A 23,116-nucleotide genomic window follows, 5' to 3' on the forward strand; every position below is an offset into this window, starting at 1 on the left:
TACAGAAGCTATACAATCATGTCAAAAATACGACGAAATTTTCTGTACTTCTGTCGTAGAAGCCAAATTTTTCTGTATTTCTGTGGTACTTTTCTATACTTCAGTAGTTTTCTCTGCAGTAGATTTCTGTTGTCTGTGGGTCTGCAGTACTTTTCTGTTCCAATTGCAAAAAATTCTGGTGTTACTACAGAAAGTTCTGTTGTAACAACAGGTTCCTTGTCAAAAGCCGCACAGAAATTATGCCGTCTTAACAAAATATTTTCTGTCGTTCTTTTCGACTGGGGCAGCTCTACTTAAAAAGCAATGTGCCTGATTGCTTACCACTCAGTGAAATCACGGTTGCCTTTCGTTGTTGTTTGTGTTATGATGAATCATGCAGTTGACCGTTAATGTTTTTCCCGTTTTATTATTGGGAATTGCGTAACTTTGGATCAAACGTTGACAAGCAGGCGACTTCACTGACGCGGCGGGCAATCTTGCATAGTTCCGTAGACTTCGTTTCTCTTCAGTATCTCGTTGGCCTCTTCGATGTACTTGGGGTCCAGCGTGAGAGTCCGAGAGCTTATGCCGTACACGGGAACTGGAACAAATCGAACACAAGCGACAAGCATATGGATTCACGAAAGTAATACAAACGTGCAGAAATATCAGATTCCGCAGGTCGTGCTTTTCAATACTCTCATAGAGCAGACTAAGCGATACGTTTGTATAGCTGCCAATATCATAACGTCATATATACTTGAAACATATGACAGGTGTTTCAGCTTTGCCTGTCACTAAATGTAAGAAGACACTTATTGCGGTACACATATCACATTTTGGCATAGCGGTACCCATCCGGGTGGACAAAAAGATAGAGAATCCCGTTAACTGGTAATCTGGTGAACTAAATTCTAATAGCTAGTTTCCTGTCACAAATAGGCATCTTTTCAATTGGAGAATTGTACCTGCACCATCCATATCAGTTGTTACAATTTCCAATCTCAATTACCCTATAGGAGCTGTGGATGAGTGAATTTCTGTCATTTCTCGCGCAACTCGTACGTAACCTTCTAAAATGACGCCTCCGCAGCAGCAGCAGTGAGCAGCGGCTAGCAAAACAGCATTTGTTGCGCTGACGGACGCCCATACAGCCGGTGCGCGGCTTTCGAATTACGTAAACTTTCTAGAGCTGTACAGCACAGACAGTAATCGTGTTTTAGAATTTTTACTAACTCACACGGCTAATACCAATAGTCAGCTAGGAATCTCTAACTGCAGCGAGAGTCCTATCGGTGATAATTAAGAAGTTACGCATTAGCTTAGTTAACCAGCCTACTGGTAGATGGGATTCGCCTGTTTTGTGACGTCCGTCAAAATTGGTATTACCATGCTACAAATAAAAGCCTTCTTTAAAAAAATTAAAGCAGATTCCCCTGAAACACATCAGATGTTCCATATATATACCGGATGTCCGAGCTTATATAACCGAGCTTTTAAAAAAAATTGGCGAAGATTACTTAACTTCCCAATGCGAAATTTGGGCGCAGCTCATGAGCTGTTCACCTTTTCGATAAATTGAGGCAAATATTTCGAGCAAGACATGTACGTACAATTACAGACGTTTTTTTGTTTTTGACACATATTCCTCCAAGAAGCACTCCCCTAACAGTTCCTGACTGTTATGAAGGAAGTTTTGTGGTCGGAGAAATGAAGAGAATAATTAGGTTATCTGGAGATTGCGGGAGGCAGCGCGTAGGCCCAGAGGAACGTTACGCCTGACTGATGCCGCTGACATCGCTATCGAGTCAAGACAACGTGGTTCTCCGTTTCGGCTTGGGATGCACGCACTGTGATGCGCTGATAGCGAGCCGGCGCTTCGACAACGGGAGAAAACCATTGCCGCCACGCAGCGGCGAACGGTGGTGGCAGGAGCGCGCGCGCGACAGCCGCCACGGAGGAAGAGGGAGGGGTATGGTGTGCGCGCTGCCCCGGCTGCGGAGCTGGTTACGAGGGGCAACGCCAACGGCGACGACGATGCGAAACGCTGGAACGGGCGCCTCCATGGCCAAAGAGTTGCGCTCTAAAATAACGGCGTGTCCTACCCCTGTAAGACCGAGAGAGATAAAGAGAGAGAGAGCCAAAGAGAGCGAAAGAGAGCCGCTCAGCCTTTTCTGCAGCATTTCCCATTTGCCAAAGTTGATTAATTAGTAGACTAAGTAGCGAATATTTTAATCATTGGCTTGAGGAACAAAGCGTCAAAAAACAAAAGTTCTCGATCCCTTCGAAAAAGAGCTGGCTGCAATGTTTGCACCAATGTATAATTTATGTACCTTATATACTGGCCTTCAAAAAAAAGCTATTAAATGACCAACTGCCGGCTATATACCCCCCCCCCCCCCCCTTCCCCCACAGCACTTATGCAAAGCATCGATGAAGAGAGCGCTCCGACCCGCCGGGGTGGTGCAGTGGAAAGATGCCCGACTACTGTGCCGGAGTACCCGGGTTCGAACCCGACCTCGGCGGCTGCGTTTCGATGGAGGCGAAACGAAGAGGCGTCCGTGTGCTGTGCGATGTCAGCGCACGTTAAAGATCCCCAGGTGGTCGAAATTACTCCGTAGCCCTCCACTACGGCTCCTCTTTCTCCCTTTCCCCTTTCACTCCCATCTTCTTCCCTTCCCTTACGGCGCGGTTGAGGTGTCCGCAGAGAACAAGTGAGACAGTTACCGCGCCTTTACCTTCCTATAAATCAATCAATCACAAGAGAGCGCTCCAGAGAAAAAGCTGATTTTGTTTTCTGAGACGCCTCTAGAGCCAACGAAGAAGCACCGCTGTCATGTGGAAACCTTTTTTATTGCACAAGTTAGTACCAATACTATACGCCTCGCAATGACAGCTCTACGATGGATACTTACTCATTCAGGTATTACCGGAAATGAAATGGTTTATCAAGTTGCCTGCGATTTCCACCGCAAAGCTGCAACAATACTAAAAGTCAGCCCACCAATGAGTTAGGAGGCGAAGCGCTGCCGCCGGAAATTTCGAGATGATCTCGCAAGTATTCTGACGGCTCATCCATCCTTCCCTACCTGTCCGCGAGTCGCAAACAAATACCCCCCCACACACCACCCGACGCACCTCGTCCTCTACAATTTCCGCACAGACCTCTCTTGTCTGAATTGTCCCTCCGCTTATGCCAACCTGAAACATTGATTATCGCCATTCAGACCTCCGTTATGCTGAACTGCATCTTGCCGTGCCTATATCAAATTTTCCATACCGAAGAACTGGCCCTGGTTCGATAAGCCACCGACCTCCTTGCCACTTGAATTTGCAGCTTGTTATGAAGCTTCTGCAGCTTATGATGTTTATTTCTACTACTACCATGTAGGGTCGGTCGAAGCCCTACTTTACGTAAGCGGTAGAAACTTTTCATTAAGCTGGTCTTCAAGAACACTTTATTCCCGAAGCCAGTATTTCAGTATTTAAACAATTAGCTAATTGGTTTTTACCAATTGCTAATGTTTGGAGAAATAGAGTGCACTGCAATTGAGGTCAGGCAACTCTCAACAGTCCTCATTTGGTTTCAATGCACCGGGGCCCACTGCATTCTTTAAAATATTTTCAGACGTGTGTCATATAATGCTGTATCGAGCTTTCCACGTCACTTGATTAATTTTTTTTTTTTAATATGCCAGCAGGCTGCTTAGCATGCTGCTCAAATAAACAAATCTAGATTTACTACTGCACAGAGGAAGTAACTGGTTTTTCTATCCTGTCTGATAAGTTTATTTTTTCTCATTTAATGTGGCTAGATTAAAAAGATTGAAATTTGGGGTAATACTTCGTCAGGCGGGTAGATGCCAATAATATATTTGCAAGGATACGTCGTGTCTCGACTGGCGAATGGGAGGGCGCAGTGAAGGTTGATGAGAGAGGCTTTATCGTGCCTTTGACATGGTTCAGCTGTTTGACGAGATAATATGGTCGCAGCAGATGTGGACCTGGGAAAGTATCTTATTTATTGTTAAAAAAGTTAGTTGGCTCACCGCCTCCATGGACGTAGCCGTAGGCGACGTTCCAGTTATTGTAGTCTGTTCCCAGAAAGCTCGCTGCAACTCTCTTGTTGTCTGAAAGCAACGACATGGCGGCATTTTAAATCGCCTCAGGAACACTCACGTTGAGGGCTGCATAAGTGTGCTTAGAAAATACGCATGGGGCAGACCTGCAAATTTGTTTTTGGAATACTTTATTATTCTGTTGACAGTGCTTTCGCATGTCTTAATTGGTGTAAATGGAGTTAAACCACGGCAAATTTTTCTCACCTTGATCCGCGAAAAAGAACTGGGCTGGGTGGTCAGAATCGTCAATGACTCGGAAAATCTTCTTCATCATTGTGTTCCTGTATTGGTGAACGCACGACAATAAATTACTTAGGAAAGTACTGTTGTTACTTGTTGGCCACAAAATGTAGCAAACAATCGTTGATTCACCACGTAGGAAAGGAAAAGAACGTAGGGAAGGAAAAGAATTATTGCACTTCGTCACTGACACACCTGCTCATCCACATCAATCGGACCTCAACTCTCTGCACACAACAATTAAAAAGAATAAACTGCAAATTTACTTACATTATTCTCTGGCAAAGGAGGTGGTTTCAAGCATAAATGTCTAAGCAATTAATTTGTTTTTCAATATTAAATTTCTTATTTTGTTTTAGGGTGTAAGAAATTTCGCTCCTACAAACCCCATTTTACATCTTTTGTTTTCTGTCTACCCTTCCGTCACTATCATTCCAATCGCTTCATCCTGAAGTGTAGAGTGGATGTATTCATGTTACCATTGTTGTCCCTGAACGGTAGTACTGCAAGGTAGTGCTGTTATGATAAGCAAATCAAAGTAAATGTTGTGGTCCCTGGTCAGGGCTTCCATTCCCTGAGTCTGCTCTAATAGCCTTCCTTGAGGCTAACCATAATTGGCAGTCCGGGATAGGGTTACGCAGGGTGACCTCCCAGGACATGCGTTGGGATTAACGTGAGAAGTTGAGCTTAGGATGGTGGTTTGAAATCGGTGAGAGAGTTAGAGTGTGTCATACAATGTGGTATGTAGAATGCAGCCCACTCGATGCGATTAAGGCAGTCGGTGGAGTAAAGTGATGGATACCAGTTTTTAATCGTCTGCTGAAGAAATCTTCTATTTTGCTAAGATGCTACGATGGATGTAGTAAGTACGTGTGATCAGGTCTTAGTGCGCCAAGGTGTTCGAATAAGAAGAGTAGGGTATCGTATGTGTTATCTGAGGAGAGAGGGCGTTAAGGAGAGAATGTCGCGAGCGTGTCGGTGAGTGGTACCCTGCGGTCCAGACCACAATCCATAACAAATTAAATTCATCCATTTAAACTGTGCACAAGCTGCTGAGGCCGAGTGGCTCTATTTTGACGAAAACAGCGATGGTCTTGAAACTTATACGTTCGTCTCTTCAAACTTTCCACATACTGCACATAAGTCACCGTCGTGATCACTGACCAAATCAACTATGCGTTCTTAGGAACCGCATCTTTGGTATAAAATCTTGATACTTATCTTAATCATAATCAGTTCAGTTCAGTCGTTCAGTCGTGTCCGACTCTTTGTGACCCTATGGACCATATCACGCCACGCTTTCCGGTCTCTCACTATCTTCCTAACATCACATAACTTTATCTGCAGCACGTCGAGGATGCCATCTAACCATCGCGTTTGCTGCCTACCCATTCTCCGGTGACCCTCAACCTTTCCCAACATCAAATCTTTCTCCAGCGACTCCTCTCTTCTCATCAGATGACCAAAGTAGCTGAGCTTTAACTTTAGAATTTGACCCTCCAATGAGCAGTCAGGGTTTATGGTCGACAATATTGACTGGTTTGATCTTCTGCCGTCCAAGGAACTCTCAAGAGTCTCCGCCAGCACCACAACTCAAACGCGTCAATTCTTCGGCGGTCAGCCTTCTTCACAGTCCAACTCTCGCATCCATACATCACAACTGAAAAAACCATAGCACGAGTTATATGGATCTTGGTTGGCAGGCTAATGTCTCTGCTCTTTACTAGGCGGTCAAGGCTAGCCATGGCTCTTCATAATACCGCGAATGAATCATTCGAATCTTTCTACTTTTTAGACAGTCGCTGGCATAAGGCCTTATCACTATGAATCTAGCTCGCAGATCGATTTTGTATTGCTCGTTTATTCATGCCTGTTGTCCCGGGACGATGCTTTATCATTTCCTTTATCACGCAAGATGCGTCGAGGTGTATCTCGAAGATTCCAACCGCTCACGCACATTTCTACCAGGTTATGCTAGCCACCGTCTGCGGCTTTATCTAGACGTTTCTTCGTCGCCTATAAATTGAGCGTTAACGGAGCGACAGGCATTCTTTGTTCAACGACCGACGAGCACATTTGCTGCTATCGCCGCCTCCGAGTGGCCTGCGTCGAGGGCGCAAGTCAGCCCAATGACTTCAGTGTTATTACGACTGTCTTTTATTTTGTACCTATGGCCTTGTTTCTACCACGTCACAATAGAAAAAGTCTTTCTCGCATCGACTGGCCCCCATTCGAACTAGTGCGCAGTCGGCTTTTTGTCATTGTATTTACCCAGAGCGCAATTTACTTCGTTTGTTTACCCACGTTTACCGCTTTAGAGTTGCAGCTGTACTACTCCAGATACAAGAACCGAAAACACGTCGTTCCGTCAGCCTGATCCTTCAAGCTCAGTCAAGTTCAAACTGGAACCTGAAGCATGCCTAGCGTCAAGTCTCGCTCAGTATGGTGTGTTATGGTGAAGTGGCGCGGGGCCACATAACTTTCTTACCGTTCATAACCACATTACCAACCGACTCTTTTAATAATTTTGTGCCGTAATTAATTAACGCTAACTTTTTCACTGTGATTAAAAATTCAGCTTTACGTCAATTCATATATCGTTGAAACGGTTTTCACGAGTATGATATATATGATTGTAAAGAAGACAAAGAACGGAAAATGCTGCGGCATCGCCATCACCATCGCTTGGCTCCGGCGCCCATCTCTCGTGCTGAAGCTGTACCCTGCGGCTGGCAATTCGACCCTGCTCTGCCCGAATTACTGGCAGCGCTAGACGTTCAAACGAACTATTAAATCCACATCTCACTTGGTGGAGGTCAATCTGAGGTTCCCTGTACCCATCTCGCCCTGGAACTTCGCAGCAGAACGTTGACTACACCAATGACGGAGCCGACTTCATTGCACCTACCTCCGCCCGTCACCTGCACAGGTGCGATTCGTCAACGGGACCCCGCTACCTTCAGTGGAAGCAGCGATGACGACGTCGACGATTGGCTGACCACTTACGAACGGGTCAGCCGTCACAATAACTGGGACGACAACCGTAAGCTCACCAATGTCATCTTTTACTTGAGCGACGTCGCTAATCTGTGGTTTAGAAACCACGAGTCGGACTTTACTACCTGGGCGAGTTTCAAGACGAAATTTTCTGATGTCTTTGGTCGCCCCGCCGTCCGAAAACTCCGCGCGGAACAGCGTCTTCGGTCGCGACTGCAGCTGCCCGGTGAAACGTTCACCAGTTACATTGAGGACATTGTTGATATGTGTCGTCGCGTTGACCCGACCATGACCGAGGCCGTTAAGATACGTCATGTCCTCATAGGAATTGATGACGGCGCTTTCAACATGCTCGTCGCCAAAGGCCCCACGACGGTCAAGGAAATCTACGACCTATGTCAAAGCTACGACGAACTCCGCAAGGAGCGTGTTTTGATTCGCCAGCCTCAAGCATCACTTGCTGGACTAGCCGCGGAGAGGGAGTCATCTAGCCTCTCTGAAAACATCAAGGCTTTTGTACGTCAGGAGGTCGCACGACAACTGTCCCTGCAGCCATATGTTAAGGAGTCGTCACCAACTGGCCTTGTTCCGGAGCTTCGCCGTGCAATCCAACAGCATGTATCTGAAGTCCTCCCTAATTCTGTTCCTCAATCACGTCCGGTCGCACCCTCAATGCCGTTCCCCACGCCCACAATTTCATCGTCCGGCGTTGCGCCACTGAGCTATGCTCCAGCATTCGCGCCGGCTCCTCCCCAGGTATTGCGTCGCTCATATGCCGAAGTTACTTCAAGTCCACCTCCTGAGCCAGCATATGCCTATGCTTCGCCCCCTATGCGTTCGGCACCAACAGCGTTTGCTCCCCCCTTGCGTCAGACACCATCTCCATGGCGCACTGCAGACAACAGGCCTATTTGCTACCACTGCGGCATCCCTGGGCACACTACACGCTACTGCCGGCGCCGAATAAATATGGCCTTTGCTGCGCGGCCTGCGCCACCTTATTTGGCCCCCCAATTCCCCGTCCCATCGGGTCCTCCAACAGCATCCCCTGACCCTCCGGACTTCCTGCCTCGTCGTTCGCCATCACCACGTCGCCGCTCCATTTCGCCAATGCGCCGACGACCCGCTACTCAGCCGGAAAACTAACCGCCGCAGTTCGCGAGGCACGAACTGCGTATTCGACAGAATTTCAAAGTCCTCGTCTTAATCCCGCGAATGTTACTGCTGTCATCGTTGAAGGTGTTCATACTCTTGCGCTCGTCGACACCGGTGCCGCTGTATCAGTTATCAGCCAAAAACTCTGCCGCTCCCTCCGAAAAGTGACTACGCCTCTCGAGGGACTATCGCTTCGTACCGCATCCGCTCACAGTATACAGCCGACAGCTATCTGCACTGCTCGCGTCGTCATTGCTGCAGCCTTGTACATCATCGAATTCGTTGTTCTCCCCACATGTTCTCATGACGTCATTCTCGGCTGGGATTTCCTGTCCCAGCATCATGCTATCATTGACTGCGCCAGTCCTCAAGTAGAGCTCATTGAATCGAGTGATGCACCGTCTGATGCCCTGTTCCACGAGCCGTGTCCTCGTTTTGCGACCAAACTCCTCGTAGCTCATGACACAACCATCCCACCCGGAAGCGCTGTTCTGGTTCCCCTCACTGCCTCTTTTACCACCGCCGCGACAGTCCTCTTTGTGCCCTCTAACGTTGTCTGCCGCCGCCGCCACTTACCGCTGCCGTTTGCCGTCCTTGACATGAACAACGGCGCTAGCACACTTCTGGTAGCCAATCCTCTTGCGTCTCCCGCTATGTTGATCGAAGGGGAGTGCCTTGGCCGCATCGAGCCCGTGGACCTTCTGTTCGCCTTTGATGATGTGTCATTCCCTGTTTGCCAAGTTGACGCCTTGACCCCAACTCGTGTGGCTTCCGATCCGCTACAGCGGGACCTTTTTGACCATTCTGTGGACAGCGCTCTAGAGCCGCGCCACCGCGAGCAACTTCTTGACCTTCTACACCAATTCCGCTCCTCCTTCGACATCCCGCAATCTTCCTTGGGCCGCACGACGACCATTTCCCACCTCATCGACACTGGCGCTCATCCACCTCTCCATCAGCGGCCGTATCGTGTGTCGCCGACTGAGCGCCGTGTTATTGCCCAACAAGTCGATGACATGCTCCAACGCGGAGTAATTAGAGAATCCTGTAGCCCATGGTCGTCTCCTGTGGTCCTAGTTAAAAAGAAGGATGGCTCCATACGATTTTGTGTTGATTATCGCCGTCTCAACAAAATCACTCGTCGTGATGTGTACCCCCTCCCACGAATCGACGATGCCCTAGACTGCTTGCAAGGCGCAGAATTCTTTTCCTCACTCGATTTACGCTCCGGGTATTGGCAGGTGCCCATGGCAGAGGCGGATCGTCCTAAGACCGCCTTTATTACTCCAGACGGACTATACGAATTTAATGTTATGCCATTCGGACTCTGTAACGCCCCAGCCACATTTGAAAGAATGATGGACACTGTACTGCGCGGCCTGAAATGGAACATCTGTTTATGCTACCTTGATGATATCGTCGTCTTTTCAACCGACTTCCCGACCCACCTGACTCGACTTCGCCTAGTCTTCACCTGCCTAACCCGCGCCTGTCTTCAACTGAACCTCAAAAAGTGCCGCTTTGGTGCCCGCCAGCTCACAATACTCGGACATGTTGTGTGTAAAGATGGAGTTCTGCCTGATCCAGAGAAGCTGCGCGCCGTCGCTGACTTTCCGAAACCGACCACTTTGAAACAACTGCGAAGCTTCGTGGGCCTCTGCTCGTACTTTCGTCGTTTTGTTCGGAATTTCGCAACCATCATAGCCCCCCTTACACAGCTCTTGAAAGGCACCCCTAACCTCTCCTCATGGTCGCCAGCCTGCGATGATGCATTCGCGACACTGCGCAATGTTCTAACGTCACCGCCAATCCTTCGCCATTACGACCCTACTGCACCTACAGAACTTCACACCGATGCCAGTGGTGTCGGCCTCGGCGCCGTCCTCGCCCAGCGCAAGCCTGGCTTCTCCGAATACGTTGTTGCCTACGCCAGCCGTGCTCTCACCAAAGCCGAGTCCAACTACTCCGTTACCGAAAAGGAGTGCTTAGCAATCGTGTGGGCTGTAACGAAGTTCCGCCCTTACTTATACGGCCACTCCTTCGAGGTAGTTACAGATCATCACGCTCTCTGCTGGCTCGCGTCTCTCAAGGATCCGTCTGGCCGTCTCGGGCGCTGGGCTCTCAGGCTTCAGGAATACGACATCCGTGTAGTGTACCGCTCTGGCCGCAAGCACTCTGACGCCGACGCTCTTTCTCGGTCACCGGTGTGCTCGCCTAACTCATCGTCCCCTCCTCAAACACTCTTGTCAGCACTCACCATTGAGGATATGCCTTTCGAGCAACGACAAGATCCTTGGGTTTCTAACCTGCTAGATATCCTTGGCACTACTTCCGCGGCTACGCATCCTCGGGCACTCCGCCGACAGGCCTCCCATTTCGCCATTCGGGAAGGCCTTCTCTACCGAAGGAACTACAACTCAGACGGCAGAACGTGGCTTCTTGTCATTCCGCGCCACCTCCGCTCCGAGGTTTGTGCCCACCATCATAGTGACCCGCAAAGCGCTCATGCCGGCGTCCTCAAAACATATGATCGAATTCGTCAAAGGTACTACTGGCGGGGAATGTACAATTTCGTACGTCGCTACATTCGCTCTTGTACCGCCTGTCAACAACGCAAGATTTCTCGCCACCCTGCTGGCCCTCTTCAGCCTTTACCGTGTCCAGCTCGCCCGTTTGATCGCGTGGGAATCGACCTCTATGGTCCACTACCATGCAGTGCCGCTGGTAATCGATGGGTCATCGTCGCCGTCGACCACCTGACCCGTTACGCCGAGACTGCTGCACTTCCCGCGGCGACAGCTCGAGAGGTAGCCCATTTTCTTTTGCACCACTTCATTCTTCGACACGGCGCCCCCCGCGAGCTACTGAGTGATAGAGGTCGTGTCTTTCTTTCCGAAGTAGTCCAAGAGCTCCTGTCGTCTTGTAAATCGATACATCGAGCTACAACTGCGTACCACCCGCAAACAAATGGCCTCACGGAGCGCTTCAACCGTACGCTTGGGGACATGCTCGCAATGTATGTTACATCTGAATCTGGAAGCTCGAACTGGGACCAAGTACTGCCATTCGTAACGTTCGCGTACAACACTGCCACCCAAGCAACAACTGGTTTTTCGCCCTTCTTCCTCTTATACGGCCGTGAACCATCATGTACTCTGGACACAATTTTGCCATACCATCCAGATGCCTCTGAGTACAGTGCTTTGTCAGACATTGTACAGAAGGCCGAGGAATGCCGTCAGCTAGCTCGCACGTTTACCTCCAACACTCAAGGCTATCGCAAAGATCAGCATGATACCGATACTCCTGCTCCCACGTTCCAGGCCGACAGCTTCGTTTGGCTATGCGTTCCTGCCACCAACAAACTAGACACCAAATACCACGGACCTTATCGCGTCTTGGAACGCACATCCCCTGTGAACTATGTAATCGAGCCAGTCACCCCTTCTTCCGACCACCGCCGTCGCGGCCGCGAGATTGTCCACGTTAGCCGCCTCAAGCCATATTACAACCCTCTGGTCGTCTCTTCTCCCTGAGTCGCCAGGATGGCGACTTCTTCACGTGGGGGAAATGTAAAGAAGACAAAGAACGGAAAATGCTGCGGCATCGCCATCACCATCGCTTGGCTCCGGCGCCCATCTCTCGTGCTGAAGCTGTACCCTGCGGCTGGCAATTCGACCCTGCTCTGCCCGAATTACTGGCAGCGCTAGACGTTCAAACGAACTATTAAATCCACATCTCATGATATATATCATCGTACAGCTATTACTTGATATTGGATACAGCCATGATTGAACCTTTGTGACTTTTATTTTAAAATTCTGATCACCCGCATACTTATGTAGTCTCCATTAAGAGTCAACGCTCCCTCTGTATACGAGAACTTAACTCCTTTCTATTGTTGTCCCGTCGGCGAGAGCTTTCGGCGTCCGCAATTCTTGTTCTTTCCAACCTTTTGGCGATGCTGCTTTTTGGAATGGTTCCATTGGCATGCGTTTTCCGAGAACGGGAGAATGAGAAGCAAATGTGGTATGGAAGACGCTACGAACGCAGCCGATCCACCGAGCTAGGAACGCTCGATGATCTTCCACTGCTTACCGGCAAGCCTATATAAGTACTAAAATGACTTCGCTCTAGACCATACTGTTTCCTCTGAGAAAGTGGCTAAAAAAGGTAGCACAACTCCTCACATTCAGCTCAAGCCAGTTCGATACTGTGGGGTTTAAGGGGACGGTCTTCCGCCCCGCTCTTACTCCGCAGGTGCAACGTCCTCGCTAGCGACCCGCGGAGGGAACAAATGGGACAAAGGACGGGGACGACACATCGTGAATACTCGAATGCTATTTATTGCACTTGCAAATAATACAGAGCATGCCGGCTAGCTATACATCAACAAGGTTTTCCTTGGAAGGGCAAGGCTACGTAAGAAGGACTTTTGACTCACCGGCTGGGTAATGGGGGTGCGACTTCAGCGGCGGACATTTGCACGCGCCGTGAATATGGCGGCCGGGATCTCCCGTGAGCGCCGCATTCTTCGGACGAAGCCATACCACGACGTTTGCCGCGGGAGGCGGCGAGAGCGTGCGGTATTTACCGGTCGCTTCGCCGTTGGGAACCAGAAGATGGGCGGTCGTGCACGACGGGTCCTCCCGTGTGCGCAGCGTACTCCGTGCCCGCTATCCCCCGGCATTTGCCGGGAGAGGCGGCGGGAGACGACCGCTCTCGCTGCCGGCTGGATCCAGAATCTCTCTCGTCTTCTCGCGGGAACCCGCGTAGACCTCTTGGCGGCGCACCCCTCGCTGGTCTCCTTCCCCCAAGGGGAGGCATTTACCTCCTCTCCCAGCCGGCGCTGCCATGAAGCTAGTTGGGGTGGTTGTGGTCGGTCACGGCGGAGGGGCAGGAAACTGGTTTTCCACATCCCTCCCTCCTTAAATGTTCACCCATGGTTGTCGAGAGCCGCTCCTTGGACGCCATCCGCGAGGTAAACACCAGGCTTAGCAGGGCGATCCAAACGTTGGTGTCATCCGACGAGCAGCAAGGTGAAGGGGCCCCCCTGTCCATCGGCAGGTCCCAGAAGCCAGCATGACGGGAGGGTGTTGTTCCCGCTGACGCGCCTTTGTTGGCAGGTAGGGGTTGGCCTCCTCTCCCGTCAAGCCGGACTGGTTCCGTGAGACTCCGAGCTTCGGTGATTCACGGCCGCAGGGCAGCAGGCAGGAACGTAAACAATGGCAGCAGGTCCAGGCGGCTTCACTTGATATCTGCACAACCCTCCGGATCTCCAAAAAGGTTGAATAAATTGAGCAAAATGACCATTTGGTAAAATGCGGGCCAATGCGAGTGCCAAACAATTTTATCCGGCACCGCACTGCGTTCCGTTAATCCGAACGAAGCACGGGCATCCGCGGTTCGTTTGCCGGCATAATAATCTGGTTTCACTAAATTTCCGATTCGCCTTCTCAGCCCAAAAATACCAAGTTCATTTGAACGAAGTTAGCTTTCTCTAATTCAGCGAGATGTTCGGCTACAGCGAGGTCAATATAAAACAAACAAACCGCATTTGCGCATGCTGTATGCCACGGTTAGCCTGTCCTCCGATGTGCGACAGGCAGCTCCCAAAAAGAGCCTTAAGCCTACTCGCTCTAGCGCTAAGGACAATAGCTAGAACGCAGCGCCGCGAGGATGTGCATCTCCGCCAAGGAACCCAGGGTGGCCCTACTCACTCGCTGCCATCCAAAGGCAACTTCTGAGCGAACGGCGCCCACCGCGTTCAGCGGTGTCGGAGCGCCCCGGTGCTTTCCGGCAATCACGGCTGCAATACCAGTCAGCCGATTGCGGCACCTGGCTCCCAGAGCCAAAGAGACAGAAGAGGAAATATTTACAACTATATACAAGAAAAGTAGGGCCACCGTCCCGGCTGAGGCACTCACTCGCTTCCGGCGTGCTGTTCTCCGTGGACGGCTCGGTCTCGTGCTCCATGTACGGACCTCGTGGCTGTACCTCTCAAAGGCCTCGGAAGTCGGCACACACAAACACACACGCACACACACACTCACAAATAAAAATGCTCCACACACATAAACACACGCACACACACACAAATACACGCACGACCATTTGTTCTCGCTGCAACTCCTCCCACCTCGCCGTCAAGAAAGCATATGGGGGTGCGACTTCAGCGGCGGACATTTGCACGCGCCGTGAATATGGCGGCCGGGATCTCCCGTGAGCGCCGCATTCTTCGGACGAAGCCATACCACGACGTTTGCCGCGGGAGGCGGCGAGAGCGTGCGGTATTTACCGGTCGCTTCGCCGTTGGGAACCAGAAGATGGGCGGTCGTGCACGACGGGTCCTCCCGTGTGCGCAGCGTACTCCGTGCCCGCTATCCCCCGGCATTTGCCGGGAGAGGCGGCGGGAGACGACCGCTCTCGCTGCCGGCTGGATCCAGAATCTCTCTCGTCTTCTCGCGGGAACCCGCGTAGACCTCTTGGCGGCGCACCCCTCGCTGGTCTCCTTCCCCCAAGGGGAGGCATTTACCTCCTCTCCCAGCCGGCGCTGCCATGAAGCTAGTTGGGGTGGTTGTGGTCGGTCACGGCGGAGGGGCAGGAAACTGGTTTTCCACAATACGCACATTGTAGCACTTCCCGCAAATCTTTATAACGCGCTCTTTGTTTTTCTGCAAAATTTTCGAAACTGTATACACTTACGATTTACCCATGTAGTCAAGTTCCACTTCGTAGACCACGCCATCGTTATGCTTCACGGTGTACGCAACGCAGCCCATGGAATCATTGTAAAGGCTGGCGGTCTTCTGAACCACATACCACGTGCCTTCAGCCTGTGCAAAGTATAAAACATGGAAAATCAGTGCAATCACAGCCGCTGTTGTATCAAATTCCCGCCACTCTGCAAAGTAATCACGCCCTTTTTATTTTAATACGCACGTAAATGCATCTGTAAAACGTAGGCTGTGGGGGGTAAAGTGAACTACAAAGGACTATCAAAAACGATTTGCCTAATGACCCATATGGCATAAAGTATCTGGTCGCTATACACCATCCAATCGATCGAAGTTGGGCTCGCACGTGCAAGATTTCACAAGGTCGAGCGTGCTGCTAAGTCTCCACACCAGTGCCATCGATGCATAACCATTAGACGACGAAAAAGTGCGCTATTGCTGATTGGAGACCAACCACCTGTTTTTGTTACTGAAGCAGAAGCTGAACTTCCGAAAAAATGACCCTGTCTGGGCCGTCGTTTCCATATAGCGGCGTTCGGAGCATTGTGCTCCCCGCTCAAAACAATTAACAACATTTAACGCGACAGTGTTAAAGGCCCTGTTTTCATGAAATTCGGCGTCGTGAGCGTTGCCAGCGTTGTGGTAGAAAAATCCCGAACGTACTTCTGGCAGGTGGTAGTTGGCAGGTGTTCGTTTGCAAGGTGACTAGGCCATGCACTGTTACAGGTTGGCAGGTTGTGACATTACAATATCCCATTACGTGGAGCTAGCAAGAGCTGCAAATCAAAACTTCTCATTTGACATGGGCCTCGCCGCGGTTGTTAAGTGTTCAGGGCGCTCGATTTCTTACCCGGAGTACCCGGGTTTGAAACGGTCGGCGAAGGCCCCCTTTCGATGGAAGCGAAATGTAAGGCGCCCATGTACTGTGCGATGGTAGCGCCCGTTAATGACCCTCACGTGGCCGAAATTATCCGAAGATCCCTACTACGTGTATCTCACATCATGAGCTGCTTTGTGACGTAATTCCCATAAACGAAATCAAACCAAACTAGATAGATAGATGGATTTATTGAAAGGGAAAGGCAGAGAGGTTGGTCCGAATAATTCAAATCTGGTCTGCTACTAAATCTTAAAAAGCCCGTTCGTACGGCTTGGGCTTCACATCTACATCGGGTGATATATTTCCCTCAGTTTACGACTGCATACGCTAATGATTATGTGTGAAGTAATAGAGGTACAAGGTAGAGGTGTCGTGGATGTACGCACGCGTACAAAGATCCGCAAGGTTAGCCACAGGTGGAATCTGTTAGCGCTGTCGTGCCATACCCTTGAAAGGGAAGCTTTGGCGTTCCCCATAATTGTTTGTGCATAATCAGTCGACGCTCTACCTTTCTTGCCAAAAAGTTTTCTACCTCTTATCATTGAAAAAAAAAAAGCATGGGTACGATCTAAAGAAAAGATAGGTGCAGCAATTAACTCCCTCGATCTGGATCAACGCCTATGGTCGCTCTGAGAAATAAGTAGCTAAGGAATCGATTATCCACTTCCCCTTCAGTGTTAACGCTCAATCTCACGGTTTTTCGCGGGTTGATAGCTACAAGAACGAAGTGTTGGCTCATCAGCTTTACCACCCAGTAGTGCGGCACTCGGAGCTCACCTTCGCAGGGTCGAAGTTCTCCATGAGCAGCACCTTTTGGCCCATCGCGCCGCTAAAAAGCAGGCAGGCTGCAGCAAACAAAGCGACTGCTCCCAGTACAGCCATCACCGACCACGTGTATTGGCGAAGAAGCAAAAGAACAGTGAGGGAGCGATCTGCTCCTGACGAAGCGCGTTCTTATAGCACTGCTGCTTCTCCTTCTCACGCAGGCCTATAAGCTCGGTTTGAAAAAAATACCTAACATAGTGACTGCTACTTACAAGGTGTGCAAACAACCGCGCAACCTTCGAAGCGCTGTTCCGAAGGATTCGTTGAGAACTGAGACCAACCGGCACCACTTTGACTTGCAAACACGGTCGCGGGGTGTAGACAAAGCTGCTATGAAACTGCGCTTTACTGGGATCGTATATAATACACTCGAAGTGAGCTTCAAATACAACTTCATTTACAAGCTTTGTTTTACCGCTGTGGGGCAATGCTTGTTCAGAGTTGCATGATCAGGCCTGTGTAAGTGTACATAGTTCTACTAGCAGATCTCACAGAAAACGTTGCAAAGCAGCGGCTTAGACAAGATGACATGGCTGTCCTACACGACCGAGAAAGCGTAGGAATCACGACAAGAAAGAAAAAAAAAGCACTAATTTCAGGCGCACTGGTGGCGTTTTTCCTTCTTCTGTGCCTGCAACGGCAACATGTAAAAGCTCTAGCTAATACGCAACGCCATTTAGTATAGCACTGGGCAAATCATTTTTCTCTCGGCTGCGCCTCGGTAAGCGGAGCTTTTTTCCTGGATGGTGCAAGTTAAGGAAAACGGGAGCAGATAACCCGTATCGAAAGAAATGGTGAGAGCTATATATTTTACATCAGTTTCTTTTTTTTTTTTTTTTTTTTTTCTGTAGCGCGTTTATAAGATATGACGATTCTTTCGATACATATCCCGTAACGCTTGATAGTAGGAATTTCTTGCGGTCTAAAAAGGGTTGCTTATGGATCCGACGCAGGAAGTCCTTACTGCCGCTGTGAGGCGCTGGTCCCGAGTCCGAACCAAGGACTAGAACAAGTTTTCAGTTACAGAGTTTCTGAGAAAGCTGTGTAGATTTCTTTTCTACCCATATGGCTGCTGCGTTCAAGCGGAGCTAATTAGTAATCACTCTCCTATTACCAATGAACTCCACCGTGTGGGATGCTCGACCGGGACCAACACTGCACCAATCCCAGTCGGAAAAAATTACAGAAAATTTTCTGATGTTACGACAGAATTTCTGTGCGGTTTTTGACGGGAAACCTGTTGTGACAACAGAACATTCTGTAGTAGCATCAGAAATTTCTGTAGCTACAACAGAAAAGTACTACAGAACTACAGACAACAGAAATATACTACAGAAATACTACAGAACTACAGAAAAGTACTACAGAACTACAGAAAAATCTGATGGTTACGACAGAACTACAGGATATTTTGTCGTATTTTTGACACAGTTCTGTAGTTTTTTTTCGGCTGGGAGTTACTAGTTAATGTGTTTATCTCCAATGGGCTCTGTTTTGAGGAACCATGAACTCATTCATCAGTCGACTCGTCCACAACGCCAACGTGACGTTACCTCCAAGAGCAATTGTCAACCGCTATGCTGCTCATCAACACCATGTTAAGAGAATACCACTTAGGTCCATGCGAAAACGAGACCAAAAGAGTGAGCGAGTGAGCGTCTTTATACCCTGTCAGCTCAACCCAAAGTGGCCCATGCTTCGTTGTTGCATTGCCCAAAATTAAACGGCACACCCTTCTTGGAGTACACATAGTTCTAAGATACACGCACCTAGTGTCCTAGCTTGTTACACGGACGTAATTACACTGCGGAGGGGTCTGCTCTGCATGTATCAACCTCCCCAAGAGTCGCTAACAAGGTAGCAAGCCACTGCATGACGACAGATACATGCCAATTCCTATCCAAATAAGGTGGTTTATAGCAAGATTTACGTACTGAATTTCGCGCATGGTGTTGAGAGACCACCACGCTCTACCACGCCACTTGAAGATACCAGGCTAGCCCCAGTAAAAGCTAAGCAACCTAAAAACATTAACGCACAAATGCATCATACCCTTGAGCTTAGCCCTTTTAGGGTATGATTCGTTTACCTGCATGCACTTTATTACTTGCCTAATTACAAATCGCTTGTGTTGTGCTAATAATATTATCTCACAGATATTCATTAGTATGCAGTCGTAAGCTTTCAGCTTTTACCTAACCGTTTGAGACCGCACCTGCTTGGTCTATGTGTCACGTGCCTACCGCGGTACAGGCACTGGTGATTTGGGTTTCTATCTTACCCTCCATATCAAGGGAGCTAACCAAGTTGAAAGCTTCTACCGTGTCATCTTGGCTCGTGACGTCATACACCCTGCCGAACTATCAGTCTACGGCCATGCCACCTGCCAAATAACACCTGCCAAAGGAATGCCCGTTATTTTTTTTTCTCGCACCACCGACGCTAGACCATCTAGTTAACGGGCCTTTTACGCTACCGGGTTAAAACCCGTCTTTCTAGTAGTGGCAGAAAATTCTGACGAGCTCGGACCCACCGGTCAGGTCACGCAGATTGAGAGAGCCGAAGAAGCGGCAATCTCTATTGGAATTCTAAGCAATAAGAGCCGCCCATCTCTTAAGAGGCTATGCCATAACGCGTTGCACTTTATAGCGAAATAAAATTCCGCCTCTCTCTCTTCACTTGTGCGATGGTTCATTCGATCTCTTTGCGGGATTTTGAGCATGTGCGGCCCGTTAATTCTCCGATGGCGACTTTTGGCAATCATATTCTCCGATGGCGATCATACAGCACACAGGCTAATCGCCATTTCGTCTCTAAATGCAGCCGGACCGGCTGGTATCCGATTCCACAATCACGAGCTCAGGAGCCACGAGCTCAGGAGCCAAACGCGCTATCCACTGGGCCACCGAGATAGGTTTCGGGATAAGTTCTCTGCATGCAGAAGAAACCACGCATTACTCACAAAATAATAATGAAAAACTCTTCATTTTCCTATTATTCGCAGGCTTGATTGTGCACCATCTGTTAGTGCCAGTTCATGGAGTGGTTTGGGTTTCTGCAGGGAATGGGTGAAGGGCGATAGGAGTACATAGAATGGAAAGCGCGCGAAGTGAAGTATTGTAGGCCTGAGGCGAGGAGAGAGAGAAGTAGCAATTGGCGAAGAGCACAGAAGTGAACTTGAAAAAAAAATGCATTGCATGATAAAACCGCAATGAGATACGAACGCGGTAGCGTGCGAGAACTCCTCTGCGCGAATTACTTCACCGCATTCACTTTATATGTTAACTTTCCACGTCACTCATCCGCTCCTTTAACAGTCGCCCAACTGGCATGACACCAGACGCCAGGTTACTTCTACACATCCATCATTCTCGAGACATCCAGTCCTTTACCAACCCCACTGTCTGCTCTTATCGCTGTTGGAGGCATATGCGTCTTCAGGTAGAAGACTCGCTTCGCGAAACAAGAAATCAAAGTTCGGTCCGCAATTTTCCACTCATTAACTCATTTGACTGGCTTACTTTCTTAGATTTCTCGAGAACTTTTAGTGTGACGTCAGACCCTTGTGTCGGACTTGCGTATAGTAGAAAGTAACAAAACGAACTTTGAGAGCAATACAGAACAAATGCGAAAGCCTGATTGTTGCTGGTACTTTTGAGGCACTAGACGCGTCGGCATCGTTTCTCTTTTTTTTTTCTTTTACGCGACACTACACTCGTGGACCTCGCCCGCACTCACCGAGATTACTTATGTGTATGCTGTATTTACTTAGGTTAAATGAAGCTGCGACGCAGATTTAATCAAGACTACGAAGTTCACTTTCGAGCTCTGGAACACATGGAGCTATTGGTAAATCTAACTAGTCCTTCCTGGATAACATCTACCCCCACAACCGGTATTCAGTAATTTATCGACCATAGAAAGCTAGATCATGGAATTTTCAAAAAGTAGCCACTGTTTGTTGACACTGCAGACGTAACCATTCTTTTCATTATATTTTGTTTTTAGAATATTTGTTTACCGATGCATAGGTGGTTAATTTGAACCACTACAAATCATCATAAAGTGACCAGTCTGTATTTTCGTTTCGTTTATGTTTTCTGCGCTGAATGCCTTGTGCTTCTGCAAGAGAGCAAAAAGGGGGCTGACTCTTTGTCTGACATTTATCTGCCTTTTGGGTTTCCCCTACTGTACCCTACTGTACTGTACTGCAAGAAAATATTTTTACTTTTCATGTTGCCGCCGCGGCGTTCAGTATTATCAGGTACCCGCGAAGCAGCTTGCTTAATACTTATAACCGGCATATTTAAATATATCTGCAAAAGCAATAATAATTGCAAATACATTCTGCGATATACTGGCCGTAACAGCGCAACGCTCAGACCGGCTTGCATGGCATCACGACAGCGGATAAGTTGCACGACAAGCCAAAATACACCTCGAGACCTCGATCAATATTTCCTCAATAAGTCAAAAGTGCCGTCATTCTATTCCCTAAAGTTTATTTATTTCACTTTTTATTTTGTGTAGGGGTCTTCCACGGGCAAATCATAAACTGTCTGCGCTTCCATTCCCGATGGTTAGTTTTTCTTATTGCATATTTAAAGGATAGATTCAGCAGACTACATATTGAATAATTACACACCCATAAAAGACGTATACTCGTTTAGCTAGTAATTGCAGGAATAACTGTATACTGTCATAATTTTGGGTTGCCTTTCCCGCATAAATATTGACATACAGTATGTTTCGAGCGAATAACTCATTACATATTATTTCTCCCTTTCATGCCAAGCCCTTGAACACAGCCTCAAGAAAAAGAGTAAGGCGAAGTTGAGTGCTGCCGTCAGTGGCCTCCCTAAAAGAGGGATTGTATGACTGAGTATAGACTTCAACCTGAAATTGTAGTGAGGTTACAATTTTTTTTTTTGAGACCCAGGTCGTTAAAGTCAAATGTCTACTGATGATCGTTGTCTTGTACCATATGACTACACTCGCTAAAATATTGCAGATTTTTTGGGGGGTTCGTCATGTCTTATCGTAGTTTACGATGGAAGAGCAAGCGCGCTGTGTGAATGTGCTTTTCAATTTCCCACTCCCTTAAGATTGCGCTAAGTGTTTGTAGTTTCTGTCACTAGACGGCGTGCAGTATTCTGCATTTTCAGCATTTCGCGAAGAAGCGGCAGACATTATTCGCCAATACTACGATCCCCCACTAAATATGTAGTTGACGAGACGAGGAGGCGCGCGTCACTGTGCCCTGACAACTTTGAATGTGGAAATGGACGATGCTCAATGCAAAAACTGTTGATGTCATCATTTTTCTGCGCCGTGCAACGTCAATGGCACTTGCATGTCATGGTTTCTATTTTCTTCATCTACATCTCCCACGGTTTTATTTTAATGCCCAAAAGTGGAGCACAGCCGTCAGAGCGCAGCGCATTTGAACCCAGGAATTTCTGAAGGAATGTGAATACGGAAGGTTGCAGCTATCGCCGTAACCGATCTTCCCGTGTCCAGGGTGCAACACAGTCTCGCGTTGTGCATTGTACGTTCTCGTTTCCATCAAATTCCATCTGTGCGCGATAGCCTTCGCACGTCATAGTCAGTTTAAAGACGTTAAAACCCGAAAATATTTTTTAGTCTCCGAAAAAGCATGATGTTCCATATCCGGCCTTCTTGCTAATTATTCGAAAAACACTTCCAAACTTGAGAACAGAGTTCGTTTGAAATATTTTTGTACCCGAATTGTTTAATTCGTTCACCGAGTAGGAGAATATTCTATTTATAATATTAACACTGAGCGAATATTTTAAAATCTCGAACATTCGCACAACACTTGTCCAGCACATCCAGCGGCTAGTCCGCGCTACCATGAGCAGCACAAATGTAGGCGCTCTTCCCTTTTTTATTGCTTCCCTTTTACCTCATCAAGACTGCGCTGTTACAGTGGAATATGGGGAAAAGTTATATATGTGTTAGCGCCCTCTCCAATCTGTGTCTCTTCGCTTGACATGTTTTAGGAAGGCCGGACGAGGGGTCGCAAACTTCCATGTAAACCACTCTCCTGCCGATTCAGACATGCGGCGGCGGCATGTGGCTAATTTTTCTTCTACTTTCTAACCAGTTATCTTCATGATTACATTACTAGTTCACATTGTAGAAATAAAAAAAAAACATCC

The 23,116-nt window shown here is 48.5% G+C and overlaps 1 protein-coding gene across 1 annotated transcript; it reads right to left on the bottom strand.

Annotated features, from left to right (window-relative positions):
- Nucleotides 1–399: 399 nt before the first annotated feature.
- Nucleotides 400–16,991, bottom strand: LOC146198716 (uncharacterized). The gene is made up of 5 exons (XM_084591961.1): nt 16,887–16,991; nt 15,198–15,328; nt 4,305–4,381; nt 4,029–4,109; nt 400–580 (listed from the first exon to the last, which is right to left on the bottom strand). Exons 1-5 carry the CDS (start codon nt 16,989–16,991, stop codon nt 456–458), a joined length of 519 nt encoding a protein of 172 aa, XP_084448087.1. The 3' UTR covers nt 400–455.
- Between the last annotated feature and the right edge of the window lie 6,125 nt (nt 16,992–23,116).

This window comes from Amblyomma maculatum, chromosome 2 (genome assembly GCF_055883805.1).
Source record: "Amblyomma maculatum isolate TAMU_Amacu chromosome 2, ASM5588380v1, whole genome shotgun sequence".
NCBI lineage: Eukaryota > Metazoa > Arthropoda > Arachnida > Ixodida > Ixodidae > Amblyomma > Amblyomma maculatum.